The 17,716-nt window shown below is 59.9% G+C and overlaps 2 protein-coding genes across 3 annotated transcripts; one reads left to right on the top strand and one right to left on the bottom strand.

Annotated features, from left to right (window-relative positions):
- Positions 1-424: 424 nt before the first annotated feature.
- On the bottom strand, positions 425-10,964 carry LOC126034164 (testis-expressed protein 2-like). Of its 2 annotated transcripts, XM_049791573.1 has the most exons (13): positions 10,660-10,964; positions 7,327-7,497; positions 4,868-5,787; positions 4,508-4,708; positions 4,103-4,406; positions 3,559-3,773; positions 3,192-3,338; positions 2,996-3,095; positions 2,760-2,892; positions 2,519-2,656; positions 2,053-2,265; positions 1,792-1,912; positions 425-1,042 (listed from the first exon to the last, which is right to left on the bottom strand). In XM_049791573.1, the coding sequence occupies exons 3-13, from the start codon at positions 5,768-5,770 to the stop codon at positions 917-919; spliced, it is 2,601 nt and encodes an 866-aa protein (XP_049647530.1). In that variant the 5' UTR covers positions 5,771-5,787; positions 7,327-7,497; positions 10,660-10,964; the 3' UTR covers positions 425-916. The 2 variants fall into 2 exon arrangements, with proteins under 2 accessions (XP_049647530.1, XP_049647532.1); XM_049791575.1 differs by lacking the exons at positions 425-1,042; positions 1,792-1,912 and having other exon boundaries at positions 2,105-2,265; positions 2,760-2,848.
- Positions 10,965-11,233: 269 nt separating this feature from the next.
- On the top strand, positions 11,234-14,902 carry MSRB1 (methionine sulfoxide reductase B1). The gene is made up of 4 exons (XM_049791482.1): positions 11,234-11,342; positions 11,890-12,032; positions 12,167-12,281; positions 13,551-14,902. Exons 1-4 carry the CDS (start codon positions 11,288-11,290, stop codon positions 13,580-13,582), a joined length of 345 nt encoding a protein of 114 aa, XP_049647439.1. The 5' UTR covers positions 11,234-11,287; the 3' UTR covers positions 13,583-14,902.
- Positions 14,903-17,716: the final 2,814 nt, after the last annotated feature.

Genomic DNA, 17,716 nt, shown 5'->3' with positions numbered 1-17,716 from the left:
TGAGGATGGGACAAGTAGCACTTGGGACAAGGGACTAAGTGGGACAGCTGAATGTCTGCTCTGTCCTCTGGGTTCTCCCTTTCCTTTGCCCAGTGAATTTTTTCCCACTGCCTGCATTCACCAAAACCATGGTGAAGACTCCCCTTCCTCTCTTCCAGAGAAGAGCAGAGCAGGTACCAGCACTTCTGCCCCAGTTTCCGCTGGGAATACAGGGCCTCCCCGTTACCTGCCGCTGCCCAGTCTCACTGACCGTCTCTCCCCTTGCCGCCTCTCACACCCGCACACCCAGGCACTCCTTTTGCTGAGCTGGAAGTATGACCCGTGGATTTCTCTCGGCACAAAGCCCCAGGATTCTGGCCGGCATCCTCATCAGGTGTGGGAACTTGTGTACAATAAGATGGCTGCTAGGTAAGACTGGGCAGTGATGGATTTATTCAGATTTTGAACTCATTTCCCACCCATGTTTTCCTTGCAGTCCAGCTGCCTGTGGGGAGGGTGTGATGCATCTTGGAGCTGTGATGTCTTGGATCAGCGGTGATCACAACTCCTTCAGTGCAGAACTGGTCTGGGCGTCCTGCACCCTCTTTGGGAACTAGACAGTGGAAAGCCCAGCCCTCCGCTGGTCCAGAGCTGCCCCCTTGACCAGGAGTCCTGGGAACCTGGTAGGAGGTGCATGAAGTTCTTGGGTCTCCAGCAAACCCCTTGCCCTGTGCCTGGTTCTGCTCTGAACGTGTGCTTGCAGTATTTAAGGAGGAGGCTCATCTACAAAAAGTGCTGAGGATGAGATGAACCGAGAAGCTCAGACCCCACGGCATAGCCCTGGATGCAGTCAGTGGCCAGGCCCTGGCTGGCCCCGTGTCCCAGCGAGGTCTCTGAGCTCTGTGCAGTGTCTCTGCCCTGCCCGTGGGGCTGCGCTTCAGAGCCTCTTCTCTCCCTTGGCTGGTAGGTCCCTGGGCAGTCCCCCCGTGGGTGGCTGAGGATCCAGGCCAGAGCGCATGATGGGAATGATGAGATCGTCCATGTTTGGCATCACCAAAATTTTCTGAAAAGAGGAATCCAGAATAACAAGTAAGTGGTTTTGAATACCAAGAAGTGACCTCGGCAGGAGGCACAGGAGCTCGGGTCAAAGACTGGGGCTGTGAACAGAAGATCCTGGGCTCCCATCCCCTCATCAGCAGCTGACTGTGCCTGGCTGTAGGGGATTACCAGCTCGGATATCTGAGGGTGGGGACAAGCAGAAGTTTTTCTTTGCCCTGCCCACCTGTATGGCTTCAAGGGTGGTCATGACAGGGGGCAGGGACCAGCACTTTGAAGCCATTCAAATGAGCAGCTCTTTGAGGGGATTTGACTACCTAAATATCTGTGGGGACATTTCTGCTTTTTGACTAGAGGTCTCAAAGGTGAGAGGCTGAGAACAATCCAGCGGGTGCCTTGTGATGGTGAATCTCCCAAACATCCCCAAAACAGAGTGGATGAGTGAATTCAGCCCTTCTGGGTGTTGGGGTGGTCTGCCTGGGACTTGCTGACACTCCTAATCCTCCGGGCTTGGTGCAGGGCTGCACATGCTGGGAGGAAACCACTTTTCCTCACGGACTCTAGTGCTCAGTGCACCAGCCCTTGGAGCTGGTTACTTAGGTTGTGTTTCTTGGCTGTCCAAAGCTGGACAGACCAGATCAGATATTGGCTTTTTTGTAGTGATAACCCTGGCCCAAACTGAGGTCTGATTATCCCTGATCGCAGCAATGCCTGTGCTTGAGCAGGGTTTGCTGAGACCTTAAACAGACCAGGCACCTGAAATTCATGCTGCAGCTTCTTCTCGATCCACTCAGTGACGTGGAGGAATGTCACCTCCCGCTCACCCAGCTTTGGGCGCACCTTCAGCTCCAGCTGAGGTGGGACTCGGAAGCTGTACCTGCGAGGGGAAAGGAAAGAGGCAGAAAGCCTCATGTCCCAAAGCCCCACAGCTGGCTCCTTGGCTGAGCCGTGGGGAGCAAGGGGAGCTGGAAGGAGGATGTACGTGGGTCCCCGCATGGGAGGAAGAAGAGCTGGTACCAGACACGGTCCGTCGGCGGCGGGGGAACGTTCACGGCCAAGGTGCCTGCCAGCTCCTGCACCTCCACTGTCAGCAGCAGCGGCGTGTTGGAAACCTCCTCGATCTTCTTTTTGATAAACTCATTTTCAGTGGCCTTCTGGAAGTACTTGGACTTGGCGATCTTATCCACAAAGCGCAGGATCTTCCGGCTTGTGCTGTTGCCGCTGACGTGGCTAAAGTGAGGGGAGCCACAGCTCAGCAGCAGGGTGAGACCCAGAACCGTGCTGGGTTTCGGCATCCCCCAGCCTTCTGCCACAGCACCCCGCAGGGACAGGAGTCCCCTATGATGGGCTGCCAAGATGTACCGGGGTGCCTGCGTGTGCCTTCCCGCAGAAACCAGACCCAAGCCCCTGTGCTGGCATAGCACTGTGCCTCCCCAGCATCTCCCCATACACCCCATGGTGCAGACCCCAAACAGCCCCTTACCCCTCGGCGCCAGGCGGTGGGACTCGCTCCCCCAGGGCTCCCGCAGGCTCCGCAACAGTGACATCTTCCTCGTCGGAGGAGCCAGCGCTGGAGGACTCTGCATCGCTGTCTGCCAGCAGGATCAGCCGTGGCCTGGCCCTGCGAACCCCGAAGAGCATCACGGGGTGCCCTGGTGCCCAGCACCCTCTAGCCTCGCTCAGGCAAGAGGAGGATGAAACCCAGCCGTGCACAGTCTCCTTACCCCTCTCCAGCTGCCTCTGCCAGGCTGCTGTCCTCTGCAGCGCTCTCTTTCCCCAGCTTGCAGAGGTTCATCTTCGTCTCCAGTGTCATCTGCAACGAGCCGCTGTAGGTGACCTCCATGTCCACCCAGAGCCCTGCCGGGGAGAGGGACGGGGTGAACTCCTGTCAGCACCGTAGGGGCTGAGGGCTGCTCGTGTGCCTGCTGAAACCTCCCTGCTTCAGGGACCGGGCTCTTACCTCGGTCATTGATGGTGGGGTTCGAGGCGCTGAGGACCAAGGGGATGGATGTACCCATGTCCAGCTCCGTCAGTGTCAGCTCGTTCATGAAATATGGGAGCTGATGGAGAGAAACCACACGGGGATGGTCACCGCAGCCTGGCACCCTCTGTGGGGATGGGGGTCCCCTGGGTGCTGTGATGCTCCTGCCTCTCACCTTGATCTTGCTCAACTTCTTCTGGATCTTGCTGGACACTTGCTCGGCCCAGTATTGCTCCCGGAGGAAGTCCCAGAAGATGCGCCCCACCAGCGCGTTCATCCAGGCCATGCACGTCTCGCCGCGCCTGGCCGTGTCCTCGCCGAGCTGCGGAGGAACAGAAGCCACGAGCCCCTGGAGCGAGGTGGCCCCAGGAGCGGTGGGTTGAGCTGGATGGGTGCTCCCCTCCACCACAGCTTGGCCGCTCAAACTGTGGTGCCGGGAGGGAGGAGACGAACCACAGCACTGGAATTGGCTGCACGCAGCGTCCGTCAGCCTCCACTTAGCACTCGTGTCCCGCTCCCAGTGCTGGATTTGTCCCACTCACCTTTGTGGGCGTGGGGCTGCCCAGTGCTCCATGAGGGGGGCTCTGGTCCAGGCTGCTCCCCACCTGCGCTGGCACAAATCGGGCCATGTAGGTGCTGTAATCCAAGAAAATCTGTCGGACGCTTCCCTCCAGGTCCTTGGATGGGACAGCGGAGGGGATGTCCTCGGTGCTCCCTCCGCTGCTGCTGCCGCTGCTCCGTGGAGCTGGTCCCACGCCTGGGGACATGAGGAACACGAGTGGGTCAGGATGGTATGAGAGGTGACGTGCCACCTGGCTGTGATACACGCGTGGTGTTGTGTCGCGATGCGCATGCGGTGACACGCTGCCCATCCGTGAATGCCAGTGACGTGCCACCCACCCTACGCCGCCGAGGGGGATCCTTCAGGCTCTCCCTGCTGCTACAAATGCTCTTGGCTCTGGGCTCCTCCATCTCCCCCCCACGCTCACCACTGCCAACCAAGGGCTTTGTCCTCCCGGCACACGTGCAGCTCCCACCCCGGATCAGTCCCGACACAGAGCGGAGGCCACGACGGCTGCTTCTTACCTGCCCCGGCTTCGCCGTGGCTGCTGCTGGGTGTCCCGCGGGAGGCTTGCACGAGGTGCTGGTACCACTCCTCCTTCTCCCTCCCTGTCCGCCCGAAGAGGTACAGGCACCTCTCCCTGCAGTCCCCCGGGACGTCCTGCCCCAGCACCAGCGCCTTCCTTGTCCCTTCGTCCCTCTGCAGCTCCGCGTCGTGCTTCTCGCTGCTCCTGCACTCCACCTCCGCTGGGTTGGGGAGAAGAACGCAGATGGGGTATTTCTTGTTCCAAGTCCGCTTTCGGGCCAGGCTGGGGGGGCAGAGGAAGACCTGCAACACCGAGAGAGGCAGTGAGGCTGCGGTGCGGGGGGTTCTTACAAGGGGAGAGCCCCCTGCTCCCATGGGAGGGTCCTTGGCACCGCTGGGCTCACCTTGGCATCAGTCAGGTTGTAGCAGCGGTGGCCGACGAAGGTGGCGTCGAGGATTTCCTCCTCGAAGGTGGCTCGGCGCGGGATGTTGCTCTTGGGGTAGGAGAGCTTGAGGGTGGCCCCATCCAGCGTGGCGAGCACCGAGTGCGTGAGGGAGGGGTGGAAAAGCTCGGGGTCGTAGATGTGCAGCTGGTTCATCCAGCCCTGGGGGGGGGAGAGGGTGCCGGCTGCTTCCCGCTGCACCGTACGGGGCGACAGCCTGCACCCGCCGTGGGCTCAGCACCCCCTCGGTGCTGCCCCTCCAACCCCAGGCTCCCCTCCAGCCGGCACCCAGCACCCCATCCCAGACCGCCCTTCTCCTACCTGGAGGCGGTGGGTTTCCTTTGGCTCGCCCAGGAGCAACTTGGGGCGCAGGTGGCTCCCCGGTCCCCGTGCCACCAGCGGAGACTTCGAGACGAGGAGGAGGATGGCGAGGAAGCCCAGCACCAGCCCGCAGATGAGTCCCAGGCAGAGGCCGGCAGCGTAGGGCGGCAGTGGCAGGATGAAGTAGCCGTAGGCGAGGAGGGCGATGAAGGCGAGGGCTCTGCCCGGCACCGTGCCCCCCGGCCGTGCCGGCGGCGGCTCCTCGGGGGGCGGCAGCTGGGGTTCAGCATCCCGCTGCGCCACCTCCACCACCTGGATCACGTCCCCGTAGGAGCAGATCTCGTAGCGGCAGTTCAGGATGGGCTCCCAGGGGCTCCAGTCCCGTGTCCGGCGGCCCCCAGCCCCGCGGCCCCCCATCTGCCCGGGGCTGCCCCCCACCTCCTGCCCCGCGGCACCTGCCTTTGCCCGGGGCATGGAGCCGCTCTCCTCGGCCATGAGCCGGCTGAGCCGGCTGAGGGGCTCCTGCACGGCCTCCGACAGCCGTCTCTTGGTGTCCTCCAGCCTGGCTTCCCGCAGCCGGAGCAGGGCGGCACGGCTCTCCGACGGGGAGATGCTGGGGGAGGACGGGGCCGTGCGGGACTTGGCCGGGCTCAGCCGGGGCTGGGGGGTCCGCGGGATGTCGGCCAGGAGCATCCCCCCGGGCTGGGGCGAAGGGAGAGGCTTTGCGTCCCCATCCACGGCGAAAACAAGCCCGCAGCCGTCCCGTCCGCCGCCGTCCTCCTTGGTGCCAGTGGGATGGAGCGTTAGCCCATCAGCGTCCCCACGCCGAGGCGAGCCCGGGGACGGTACCAGGGTTGGAGAGGCATCCGCCGCTGCCGCAGCCTGGTCTGCCATCGCTCGCATCGCCGACGGCGTCGGTGCTGCGAGGGAACGGGAGGAAGGAGCTCAGCTCCGTGTCATCTCAAGGCACAGCATACCCCTGTCCCGGTCCTGCCTTCCCCATCAGCATCGCCACGAACCACGGAGCAGGAGCAGGGTTCCCCCGGGGACCCCGTCACCGTGGGCTGGGTGCCTTCCAACCTATTTTGGGATGCCCTTGGGGCCGTGGAGCCGTCAGCAGACGGGAGGCTCGTGGCTCTTCCTCCGCTTCCCAGCAGGGATGGGATGGAGAGAGCACCGTGGTAAGATGAGCTCAATGATAGCCTGCGGGGAACCGCTTGTATAACGAGGATAAACCTCAGCTGGGCAATTAGCAACGGGTCAGAGCCGTAAGCCAGGTCTGCAGCAAAACGAGGGGGATTTTCCCGCACCAGGACATTCTGTTGGCGCCAGTGCAAGTGCGGGGGCTGTGAGGGGGGATGCGACGCTGGCAGGCAGGACTCTCTGACTCCTCTAACTGTTTCTTGCTTAACCAACAGTGGTTGGGCCCTTGCTTAATGCATTGCGTGAAGCTGAAATGAAGCAAGCCCGAGCTGTGGCCCCAGTTCAGCACGAGGATGCTCTGGAAGCGGGCCGGTAATGTCTGTTTTTACTGGAGAGGGCACAAAAGTTTTCCTAATGCAAAAAGTCTCTGTAGCCCTGAGGGCGTTCCTGGCCATGGCAAAGTGTTGTCCCATCCCCAACAGCCACTGCGATCCCTCTGTTGCTGCACTCCTGCCAAAGCAACGGGGCTGACCCCACACCCGAGCTGTGCCCCCTGCGTGATTTTGGGAGGGAGGACGGAGGCTGCAGGATGGGCTCTGCAGGGCCGTCGTGGGGCTGAGCCCAGCACCCAGCAGGTTTGTGGGGTGCTCGAGCTCCGTCACTGCCCTCTTCCCCTGGCAGCATCCCTGCGGCAGGAGCCGGGATGCTGTCCCAGGGGAGCCGGGGCTGAGCATGACCCGGCCACCAGTGGGTGCTTTCCCTCGGGCTGCCTTACACCCGGCATCCACGTCGCCCTGGATCTTCAAAGCATTTCACTGCCACGAATTAATTACAGGCTGTGCCGCAGCTGCCTCCAGCGCCATTTATATAATCTCACGTTTCACAGCTTTTGCTTTGCTTCTGATTTACAGGAGCCACTTGTTAACCCCAACTAATCCACGGGTGCTTACCCCGGTAATACCCAGCACCCGGCAAAAACCCCAGCTGTGGGGCTGGTGCCATCCAGCCCGCGGGCAGGGCTGCTGGCACTGCGGGCACCGCCGGCAGCCCCCGGCAGACGGAGCGGTCCGGGGCACTAGGCAAAGCATGGAAACAGCAAAACGGGGAGCGAGCAGAGGGAAATGGAGCTGGGCCTGAGAAAGGACCTTTTCCCTGATGCCACGGGGCCCCGTACACCTCCCCCCCAAGCATGGTAGGTGGGGGGCAGCTGGGACCCCCACTTCCCTCTCATCATGCAGGTTTCTCAGCAGCCCCACAGCCATCCCCAGTATCCCCAGTGCTGCCTATCGTCCTCCCTTGCCCTTGGCCGTGCCTACCAGAAAGCCCTGGGGCTGGTCCTCGGCTGCTCCTGTCCAGCCGCTGCTCCCCGTCCCTGCCGGTTTAGGGGGGCACCAGCTCCCCGGCGCTTGGCAAGGGCTCGGCACTCCTCTGCTTTGCCGTGCCTGCCTTTTCGTCACCACCACTCCGGTATTTGTGGGTTTTAAAAGCTAAAAAAAAAAAAAAAGACGACTGTTTCCTGAGAGACCATTAGCACAGTGGAAGACGGAGATAATAATAGCCTGAGTTTGTATGGGAGTTTTCATCTGGCAGGGACGTCAAGTACAGCGGGGGCTATAGATATGTTGCTGAAACGCAGCCACCTCTGGGGAGCGTGGGTGCCTGGGAGGGTGGGGAGCACCAGGGATGGACCCACTGGGTGCCATGGCTGGACCACCAGCGCCCTGAGACGGAGGGTCCACACGGAGCAGCCCTGGTGAAGGCTTTGCTGCTGGCTCAGGCTTCAGAGAGTAAATATCAAGCCCAGAGGTGCCCCCAGTGCTGGCTCCTCGGTGCCAGCACTAACCTACCATCCAGCCCAGCGCTCGTCCCCAGCCTGTGACCGCAGGAGCATGCAGGGTAGGGGGAATCTTTTTGGTCTTTATAGGATAAATTGAATATGAACGTCCTTACAAGTATTTTCATCCAGCGCCGGGGGTAGCTGGGTGGGCACGGGTGGGCGATGGAGCAATGGGGATGACAGTGGCTTCAGCGGCACCAGCAAACAGCTCCTGGGGGATGTTCCCCACAGCCTCCGCACAGCACCTGCCTTGCGGAGTTTTGTGAGCCCAGCCCCAGTGGTACCCAGAAGGGATCGGTGCTGTGCGGGAGGTCCCTTTGAGGAGCGGTGCTTGGGCCACCCATCCCGGGAAGGTCACGTCTCTGCAGAGCCTCGAGAGCTGCGAATGCCCCAGCTGGGCAGGGACACAAGACCCCTAATGACTGCCGACCCCCCCTCACTGCTTTTGAAAACACCAAAGCCATAAACATCAGCAAGCCTCCCCGCTGGACCCAGGCTCTGAATTTCTTCTCCTTGCTCTCAGCTCTGGTTCAAATTCAGGGATTGGACTTGACCTGGCACAGAGACAAGCTGTGGCCTGGACCAGGCTGGTGTCTTTGAGCATCTTCCCCCCAAATGCTCTCTTTACATGCCCGAGGCAGCAGGACCCTCCACGGCACGGCACGGCACGGCACGGCACGGCACGGCGTGGTGCTCCCCAGCGTTAGCTCAGCCCAGGGTGCAACACCTACAAAACGCTTGGAAAGAGAAAGATCTTTGAAACCGGGATCTGCCCCATCAGAGCCCTGAGCCGCTCGCTCCCAGGTGGGCGCCGTTTGACTGGTGTTTGCTTTTGTTGTAAAATCAGGGAGAGTTAATTGAAAAATTGATTTCCAGCAGCCCTCTCCAGTTAATGAGAGGTGGCGGTGGCTGGGGCAGAGGGCTGGCGCTGCCAGCGGGGACGGTGGCACAGCTCTGCCTGGGCGCAGAGGAGGCTTTCATCACCCAGCCAAACAAGCTGGAAATCCCTCATCTAATTATCTCCACAATATACCGCTACAGAAACCAAATTGCTGTGGTTATTAGCGCTGTAACTGGAGAGCTCTCTGCATTATCCTGTGATTAAGGAGCGTGGGGCTTTGAAGAAAGTCTCACTGCAACCTCAAGACATAACTTTGGGTAATGGGTAGGGTAGCACAGGATCCCAGCTCTGTCTTCTGCTCCCACTTCCACATCACATCGCTCCTTCTCAGGGGATTTACTGGGGGATACTGGAGCGGATTTCACGCTGCTGGGGGAGCGAGGAGCCCGGCAGGCTTCGGCACCGCATGAATGGCTCCAGGACGGCTGTTTCTGCTGGGGTGCTCAGAGCCACCCAGCCCCAGGATGCGGTCTGGTACCCAGTGACCTGCACCCAAAGCCCCCCCCCTCCCCGCACTGTCCCAGGGCTTGAGCTCAGCCCTGCCTCTGCTACGGACTTTGCTTTGCCCCCATGTCTCAGCCATCCCCATCCTCTGCCCGTCTTCCCCAGACCTTCACATCCCTCGTGGCGTGGCCCCTGCAGCTCACAGGAGAGCTCTCAGCCCCGGTTTCACCAGGACACAGCCCTGGGGAAGGACCCGGCCGGTTCACCCAACTATTTCATTAGCGCAGGCACAGCTTCCCCCTCTGAACGGGTTAGCAGCCGACATCCACATGCTGCCGAGACACAGGGGGCCCAGCGGCCACTGTGGCTCCTTCCACTGGCCGAAAATCTGCACCCCAAAGGCGTACATGGCCCTTGAGTCTATTTGGAGCCTTTCCCGACACCTCGCTCGTCTGGTCTCGGTGGATCACAAAGCGAGGCGCTTTCAAAACAGCAAGTCACCCATTCTCCGCGCGGTGACACGGTGCGTCCTCGGCTCCCCGCTGCCCCACGGTGCTGCAGCGAAAGCCCCTTCCTCCCCCTGCCCGGGTGCCTGCCACAAATCATCAATCCCTGGGGCTGGAGCGGGGAGCTCAGCCTGCCCGAGACGAAAGCCTGACCTAATTCAAACCGGCAGCATCCAGCGGGCAGGAGCGCTGGCCCCACGCGGGGTTTTCCATACCGAGCGCTGGCCCCACGCGGGGTTTTCCATGCCGGGCACAGCCCCGGGGTGAGCTCCTGGCTGATGGACACGTTCGGTGGCATTCGGGAGCAGGGACCCATCCAAGCGCTTTGCTGCGGGCCGCAGGGCTCCGGCAGCAGGGCCGGCTCCTTGGGACAGTCCCTGGCTTCTGTCCGAAGGGCGCCGGCATTTTTGCTCTTGCACCAAGAAAGGTGCCATTTCTGTGCGAGCCCGCTGGATGAAGACTCATCCAAGGGGTCCTCAGATAAAACTAGGGAAGAAAAGACTTGCGGTGCCTGGATTTTTTGGAAGGAAAAGGAAGCCGCACGCAGCTCATCTCTTGCCAGAACCTGCCGAGGAGCCGGCTGCCTGCGGTTCACCTTCAAAGCCCTTACCTTTGCCACATGCCGGGCTGCTGCCTCCTCCTCCTCCTCCGGGAGCCCCACGAAGGGACGCAGCTCAGACCCCACATCCCCTCCCCATGCTGGCCTCCGTGGGGAGGGTCCCCACGGGTGACCGCCGGCTCTGTGCTCCCGGGGTGGCGGGACGGGTGGTCCCCACTGAACCTGCACCCGCATCCCCACTGAGCCCCTGGCGTGTGCGTGGGGCGGGAGCCCCCGGTTTGTCTCAAGAGCTGCCCGACCTCCATCACCCACCGCGGGCAGCGCTGCGGGGGTTGGGGGGGGGGGGGCTGTGGTGGCCCCGGTCCCCTCCCCGCGGGTCCCCCGTTCCCGCAGCGCCGGTACCTGAGCCAGATGGGGGGTCCCGGTGCCGCCGGGGAAGGGTCGATCCTGGTGCTGGAGAAGGACGAGCAGCCCCGGTGCCACCGGCGAGACGGACTGGTCCCAGCGCCGGGGGAGAACCGGTGTTGGTGGCGGGGGCTGGGGTTGGGGGGGGGGGGGGGTAAGGATGAGAGACGGGTCGGTCCCGGTGCCGGGGGAGGACCGGACCCTGTACCGGGGAAGAAGAACCGGTGCTGAAGGAGGCCGGGCGGTCCTGGTGCGGGAATCCAAGGACTGCTGTCGGTGCCGGTGCCGGGGGTGAAGAGCCGGTGCTGTAGACGGAGGATATCCGTCCTGGTGCCGGTGTCGGCTGCGGATCACCGGTACCGGGCTGAAGCTCGCCCGTCTCCAGCCGCCGGTGCCGGAGCATCCGCAGGACCGGACCGGGGCCCCGCTCCGCCCCACTCCGCCCCCCCGCGCCGCGGGTACCGGGACCCCCCCCGTACCGCCGGCGCCGCAGCGCCCCCTGCCGGCCGCGGGGTGGGTGCGCGGGGGAGGCGGGGTCGGGGCGGGGCAGGGGCGGGGCAGGGGTGGGGCGGGAGTGGGGCGGGGCCGGGGCGAGCGGAACCGGGCCGTGGCGGCGGGCGCAGCCATGTCCTTCTGCTCGTTTTTTGGGGGCGAGGTGTTCAAGGATCACTTCCAACCGGGTGAGCGGGGCCGGGGGGAACGGGGGAGGGGGGTCTCTGCGTGGGGTGGGCAGGGGGTGGCCCCCGAAAAAGCTGAATTCCCCGGGGTGAGTGGGGGGGGGGGTGTCCTTCCTGTGGGGCATCCTCCACCCGTGGGGGCCGGGCTGGGGGTTCCCTCTCTGGGGTCCTTTTTGGGGGATTCTCCCCATGGGGAGGGGGGGGGGGGGAGATCCTGCCTATAAAGGTGGGGCTGGGGGGGCGGGTGTCCCCCTATAGGGGTCCCTGGGAGGGACCCTGTCCTGCGGGGCTGGGCTGTAGAGGAGCCCCTATAGGGAATATGGGTCCTGCCCCACGTCCCAAAACCTCCCGCTCCTCTGCCTGGCCCGGGGGGGTCTGGCAGCAGCAGCTGGCGGTGGCCCACACGGGCAAAGTCCAGCGTGGGTGGGTGTCCCGTGTCACCCTGCTGACCAGTCCTCACCGCTGCCCACCCCCCCCAGCCCCCCCAATCCCTGGTAATTGCTGCTGGGGCTGCCCCCAGCTCTGACCCCTCTCCTGCCGCCCTCCCCAGGCATCTACGTCTGTGCCAAGTGCGGCCATGAGCTGTTTTCCAGCCACGCGAAGTACGAGCACTCGTCCCCGTGGCCAGCCTTCACCGAGACCGTCCACGAGGACAGCGTGTCCAAGCGCAAGGAGCGGCCGGGGGCTTTAAAGGTGACGATTCTGAAACATTTGGGAAGTAGCAAAAAAACCCAAAACCCCGTGGGCTTTTTTTTTTTTTTTTTTTTTAATGAGGTTGTCTGCTGAGAAAGACAGCTCGCTGTCAAACCCTCTCTTTGCGTTTCTAGGTGTCTTGTGGCAAGTGTGGCAACGGGCTCGGCCACGAATTCCTCAACGATGGGCCGAAGAGGGGGCTGTCCCGCTTCTGAATATTCAGCAGCTCGCTGAAGTTCATCCCGAAAGGTAAAAGCTGTGGCTTGGCAGCTGTTCCGCCTGACGTAGTTATTTTTGGGGAAGCTGCTGATAGCCAGGCCACGCTGCATGTGACGCACTGCTTTCGGCAGAGCATAGCTAGCTGTTGTCATGGTTTAACCCCAGCCAGCAACTAAGCACCACGCAGCAGCTCACTCACTTGCCCCCCCCTCCCCCCTCAGTGAGATGGGGGGGAAAATTGGGAAAAGAAGTAAAACTTGTGGGTTGAGATAAGATCAGTTTAATAGAACAGAAAAGAAGAAACTAATAATGATAACACTAATAAAATGACAACAGTAATAATAAAAGGATTGGAATATATATAAGTGATGCACAATGCAATTGCTCACTACCCGCCAATGGATGCCCAGTTAGTCCCCGAGTGGTGATTCCCCCCCTGCCCCCACTCCCCCAGTTTATACACTGGACATGATGTCACATGCTATGGAATATCCCTTTGGCCAGTTTGGGTCAGCTGCCCTGGCTGTCCCCCCTCCCAACTTCTTGTGCCCCTCTAGCCTTCCAGTTGGCTGGGCATTAGAAGCTGAAAAATCCTTGACTTTAGACTGAACATTACTTAGCAAAAACTGAAAACATCAGCGTGTTATCAACGTTCTTCTCATACCTATCTCAAAAACATAGCACTATACCAGCTACTAGGAAGATAATTAACTCTATCCCAGCTGAAACCAGGACACCGTTCAGATAAGCCAAGGAGCCACCTGCATCCTAAATAAATCTCCCCTGCATCAGTCTGCCCAGCTAGCAGCTCGGCAGGAGCTCCCTGACCTCCCACAGTGAAATGCAGAGAGTGCTGGAGCTCTTGGATGCGGCTGCAGGTCCCTGTGTGTCTGAGGGGCGACTGAGCCTTGGGGATTTTCTGCTGGTGGTGCGAAGTGAGGGCAGGGAGCTTCTGCAGCAGCGTCAAAGGGGCTGGGAGAATTTGCTGGTTCACTCCTCAGGGAAGTCAGGTGGGAGCTCTGAATATTTGGAGGTGCCCTACGGGTAGGGAGTGGGTCTGTGGTGAAGGGCAGGGCTTCTCGCTGTTGTGATTATCATGCTGTTTGCTTCCCCCGAGTCAGAAAAAGGCTTTGGGAGGCCAAGTTCAGGGCAGCACCCTGGCCACAATTTGCTTTCCTGCTTGACGCACTACAACGGCTGTGAGATGTTAGCTGCATGTAGCAAAATAACCATATAAACGGGGCTGGGGATTCTGGAGCAAGATACACGAGTCCTGATTTTTTCTCCCCCCTCTTTTAGGCAAAGCAGACAAGGACCTGAAGGAGAAGTAAGCGAGCTGCTCTACTTGGCACGTGGCTCTTGGGCTGATCCTGCGCTCACACCTTGGGGCCCGCTGTCCGGTCAAGGGGGCACCAGGAGCAAAAGAAACTCTGAAGAAGCTCCTAGTTTCCCCATGCCGGTTCCCTCTCGGGGCTGCTCCAATTTGGGGTGCCGGGAGGAGCACGGGGGAGGTGAGGGGAAAAATGGGGTTGCTGAAGCTCTGTGCTTGCTGGGTGACAGGTTGTATGACCTTTGCCTGAGGGTGTTTCACACGAATTGAGGTGATGCAAAGGCTACAGCTCTTCGATTTACCCACCCTTACCCCCCGCCCCAACCATCTCTTCTCCCCAGCGTCCTCGCCTCTGCCGGCAGCAGCTACAGCTGAGTCCTTTCAGTTTTGTCCATTAAAGCAGCACGCGTGCCTGCGGTCCTGCCTCTGCTGAGCTCTGGGGCGGTTTTGCTGGTGACTTCAGCTGAGCCAGGACACCCTCCAGATCACAGCCAGGAGGGGCCGATTCTGCCGTGGCGCTGATGCAATCCAGAGTCGCTCCACTGGCATTTCCAGGGAGTAACGCTGGATTAGCTGAGATCAGAGTCTGGGTTAATCTCTGGTGCTATTCTGGGCTGAGATCATGGTATGAATTGCCCTATATAAACCCTTCCAGGGTGCTAGGGCAAGGATGATTTTATGATCCCACTAGACAGCATCCAGGTATTTTACCCCTATACCCATTTTGCACACAGTAGAGACGGCTCTAGATTTCCCACGTCCTCTGGGCTTGATTCTGACTTGGCCTTACACCAGATTTATCACTGTGCTATGAACTCCAGTGGCGCTAACGGTTCCTCCTTGCTGTACACTGGTGCAAGGGAGGCCAGAATCGGGCTCACGGGCTGCACTTAGCACAACTCAGGCTTTAGGAATCACATCTGCGTTCCCTCTGCGCTCGGAAGGGCTGTGACACTGATTTCTCCTTAAATCAGCATCAGATTCGTGGCCTTCCCTCCCTGTCCCAGAAACCAAATCCTCCTCTGAAATCAAGACGCTAGGATTTTTGAAGACCTTTTGCTGACCCGTGGGTCCGGTGGTACAGCTCTAGTGCAACGCGTGGGTGGTTTGGGGAGGCTGCGCTGCGGGTGCTGGTACGGTGCAGCTGCGCTCAGGGGCACATCGGAGGTTTTTCTCTGCATGCGTTTTGCCTCAATCCCACCCTTACGAGGGCACCGATAAAAAGTGCAACACGCCAGCTCATTACCTCGAGCTCATTGCTGGTCTTGTACCTCTTCCGATATTGAAAATAAAGCACTGATTCACTGTGTTGGAGAAATAACCTCTTCTCTTAAAAAGCGCTAGTGATGGCACCTTGGTGCATCTGCCATGGGATTCCTTCTCTGCTCGGTTTTCCCAGTTTTGGATGCAAGGATGGGGAGGCCGCCCCAGCGGTGGGATGCGTGTGAGGCGAGTATAAATGCAGGTACGAATGCAGGGCAGGTTTCTGTGTCTCCAAAGCCCTGGCCAGAAGGCTGAGAGCAGATTTCACCCGATGTCTCCGTCTCCAGCCACGGACCCTCATCCCTGGGTGCAGACACGTGGCGTCTCGCATCCAGCGTGGTCTCGCATCCCGAAGGGTTAGCCTGAGGTTGGTGCGTGTGTTTTATCCCCTGGCTGTTACTGCTGGCCCAGGTTTTGCCGTGTGAAAGGAGGATGCTGATGTATTGGAGGCCTTCCAGCATTCCCGGGGTCAAAACTTTCATTGGGGAAGGTTTCCTTTTCACTCCAGTTAGCGGTTTTTGCCCAACTGAAGCTGGTTTTAGCTTGTTTCGTAGTGTGTTCTTGGTACCTTCTGGGCTGGCAGGATTTTCTGGGCAGAAGGGATCTGAGTTTTAGTATTGTCTCGCAACGGTTTCCCTATATGAAGCTGCCTGCAAGACTGGAAGGTACAACCCTTCTCTGCCTCCCAAAGGTCCCTTTGCCCCGGCAGGGTTGGATACGGAGTTCATGGAGGCTGGAGACTTGAGCTGGGCTTTGCTGGACTCCAGTTCCCTCCTCCAAGGGGGTAAAGTCTGCTCTGGAGCACAGGGGCCAGCACCACGTCTCGCTCCTGCCCTGCCGCTGGCTCGTGCCCCGTGGCATCACCCTCACCGCCTTCCCCATCTGCAGGATGACCTCTGGCTCTAATTACTAATCAGGTTCAAGCCTGAAGGTTCAAGCTGCTTTTCGACCGATTAATCCCCTGATCTGCTGCTTTGCCCCTGATCTGGTGACCTCCCCGCGAGCCCGAGAGGGCAGGAGCTGCCCCTTCGCTTCCCACCCCGGAACACGATGGGACCATCCATCCCTGGGATTCCTCCCCGCTGCCCCTCGCTCCACGGCACTGGGAAGGAAGATATTTTTGGGGTGGTTTCCCCAGAGATGCTGCGGTGGAAGGAAACCTCCTTGGGAGCGGCAGCGGTGAGGATTCCTCCCACTCCTGGGTTCTCCAGCACCGTGTGCCACGGGGAACCCAGCCACAATTCCACGCTGCCTTGCAGTTCGTGGACGCAGGCACGGGAGGGTGCAAGTGCTTTTCCTAACCCTTCCCCAGGCGTTGCAAGGAGGGAAGGGACGAGGCTGGGGTGGGCACAGCAGTGGCTTCATCTTCCTGTGGATCCACCCGTGCAGCAACGAGAAGGAAAATTACCTGGAGCCAAAAAAACCCTCAAGATGGTTTAAATGAAGATGGGATGTTTTTCTGGAAATCTGGCTGGAGCCACCAATGCCAGCAGGGATTTTGGTCAGGGGGATTGGCAGCACCCGGTGCTGAGGATGCAGGATGCGACCCTGCAGGGCAGATCCCATCATCCCTGCCCCTTCCCAGCTCCGTGGAGCACCCCTGGCCATCCCGGGCACCGTGGGGTCCCTCGTCGTATCCCGCACCGCTGCGGGTGCTCGGAAACCTGCTCTGCTCTTCCCTGGCTCTGTGGCACTGGGCATCCCCATCGCCTCCGCTGGGCTGCGGCCAGTCCTTCCCCTCTGCCATTAATCCTCATTTTATTATTACGCTAATGACAATTCTGGCTTAATAGGAGGATTTTGCTTAGTTGGGCAAAAGCGGCCCCACATCAGCAACACGGGTTTAATGACAGAAATTGAATTACGTTACCAGGCCGACGCAAACTTCCCTGGTTGTTTAAAAAATCATTAATTTCCTCTGCCGTAGCCTCCAGCTGACCTCCATTTTTAATTTTTTAATTTTTTTATTCGCATGCCATGAAGAGGACCTGCCTCTTTGACCCTCCTTGGGATGGCTCCAGCGGACGGCGAAGCAGCCAGAGCATGGCAAGATTTAGATTAATTCTCCTAATAACAACGACAAGCCCTATAGAAATGATGTTACACAAGGAAAAACAAAACGACCTGGAGGCATTAGGAAGCTGTAATTACCGTTATTCCTTGGAGCCAGCGCTGCGGGAGAAGCGAGCCGGCTGGCCGCACAGTCCTCCGCCTGCACCTGGTTGCTTTTACCTGAAATTTTCACTTGTATTTCAAGCTGCCCGGGATGGCTCCTTCTGTTCTATTTGTGTCGATTTATTTAATTTTACCCTTTGATCAACAGTTTTTCCCACTCCAGCTGAGCCCGTGGGCTGCCCTGCACTGGCAGGGCTGCAGGCGTGGTGGCACACCGAGGGCAGGAGGAGGCTGTAAACATGCACTGAGACCCCAAAGCAGCACTTTTGGGGTTTTAAACATTGGGGCATCCCTCGGGCAAGGCAGCACAGCCTGATTTGGGGTGTTCTTGCACAGTCTGGTCCCAGCAGACGGGTGCCTTCAGCCCCAGCCACGGCCCGGGTCCCGTCCTGGTGATGAGCTCTGGAGCATCACTTTGCTTAAAAGGGATTACTTGAATTCTTTTGAGGGCAATAAGGGCTGGAGCTGGTTTTGTGTCAATTACAGAAAATAAAGTGATGGTAATTAAAAAACCACTACATGCCCCTGATTTTCCCCGAGGCGCGGGGGGCTGTCAGGAGGTGATGCCCCCCCATCGCCCGGCTCGCCCGCTCCGTCCTGGGGAACTCACCTGTCCCTCAGCACATCCAGCAACAGCTGGAGAAAATTAAAGGCTTATTCCACTTCTTTTGCTGATAATAACTTCATCTCTTCCCTG

This window comes from Accipiter gentilis, chromosome 33, assembly GCF_929443795.1.
Source record: "Accipiter gentilis chromosome 33, bAccGen1.1, whole genome shotgun sequence".
In the NCBI taxonomy this organism is placed as follows: Eukaryota; Metazoa; Chordata; class Aves; order Accipitriformes; family Accipitridae; genus Astur; species Astur gentilis.
This window is presented reverse-complemented; position numbering and strand designations above follow the sequence as displayed.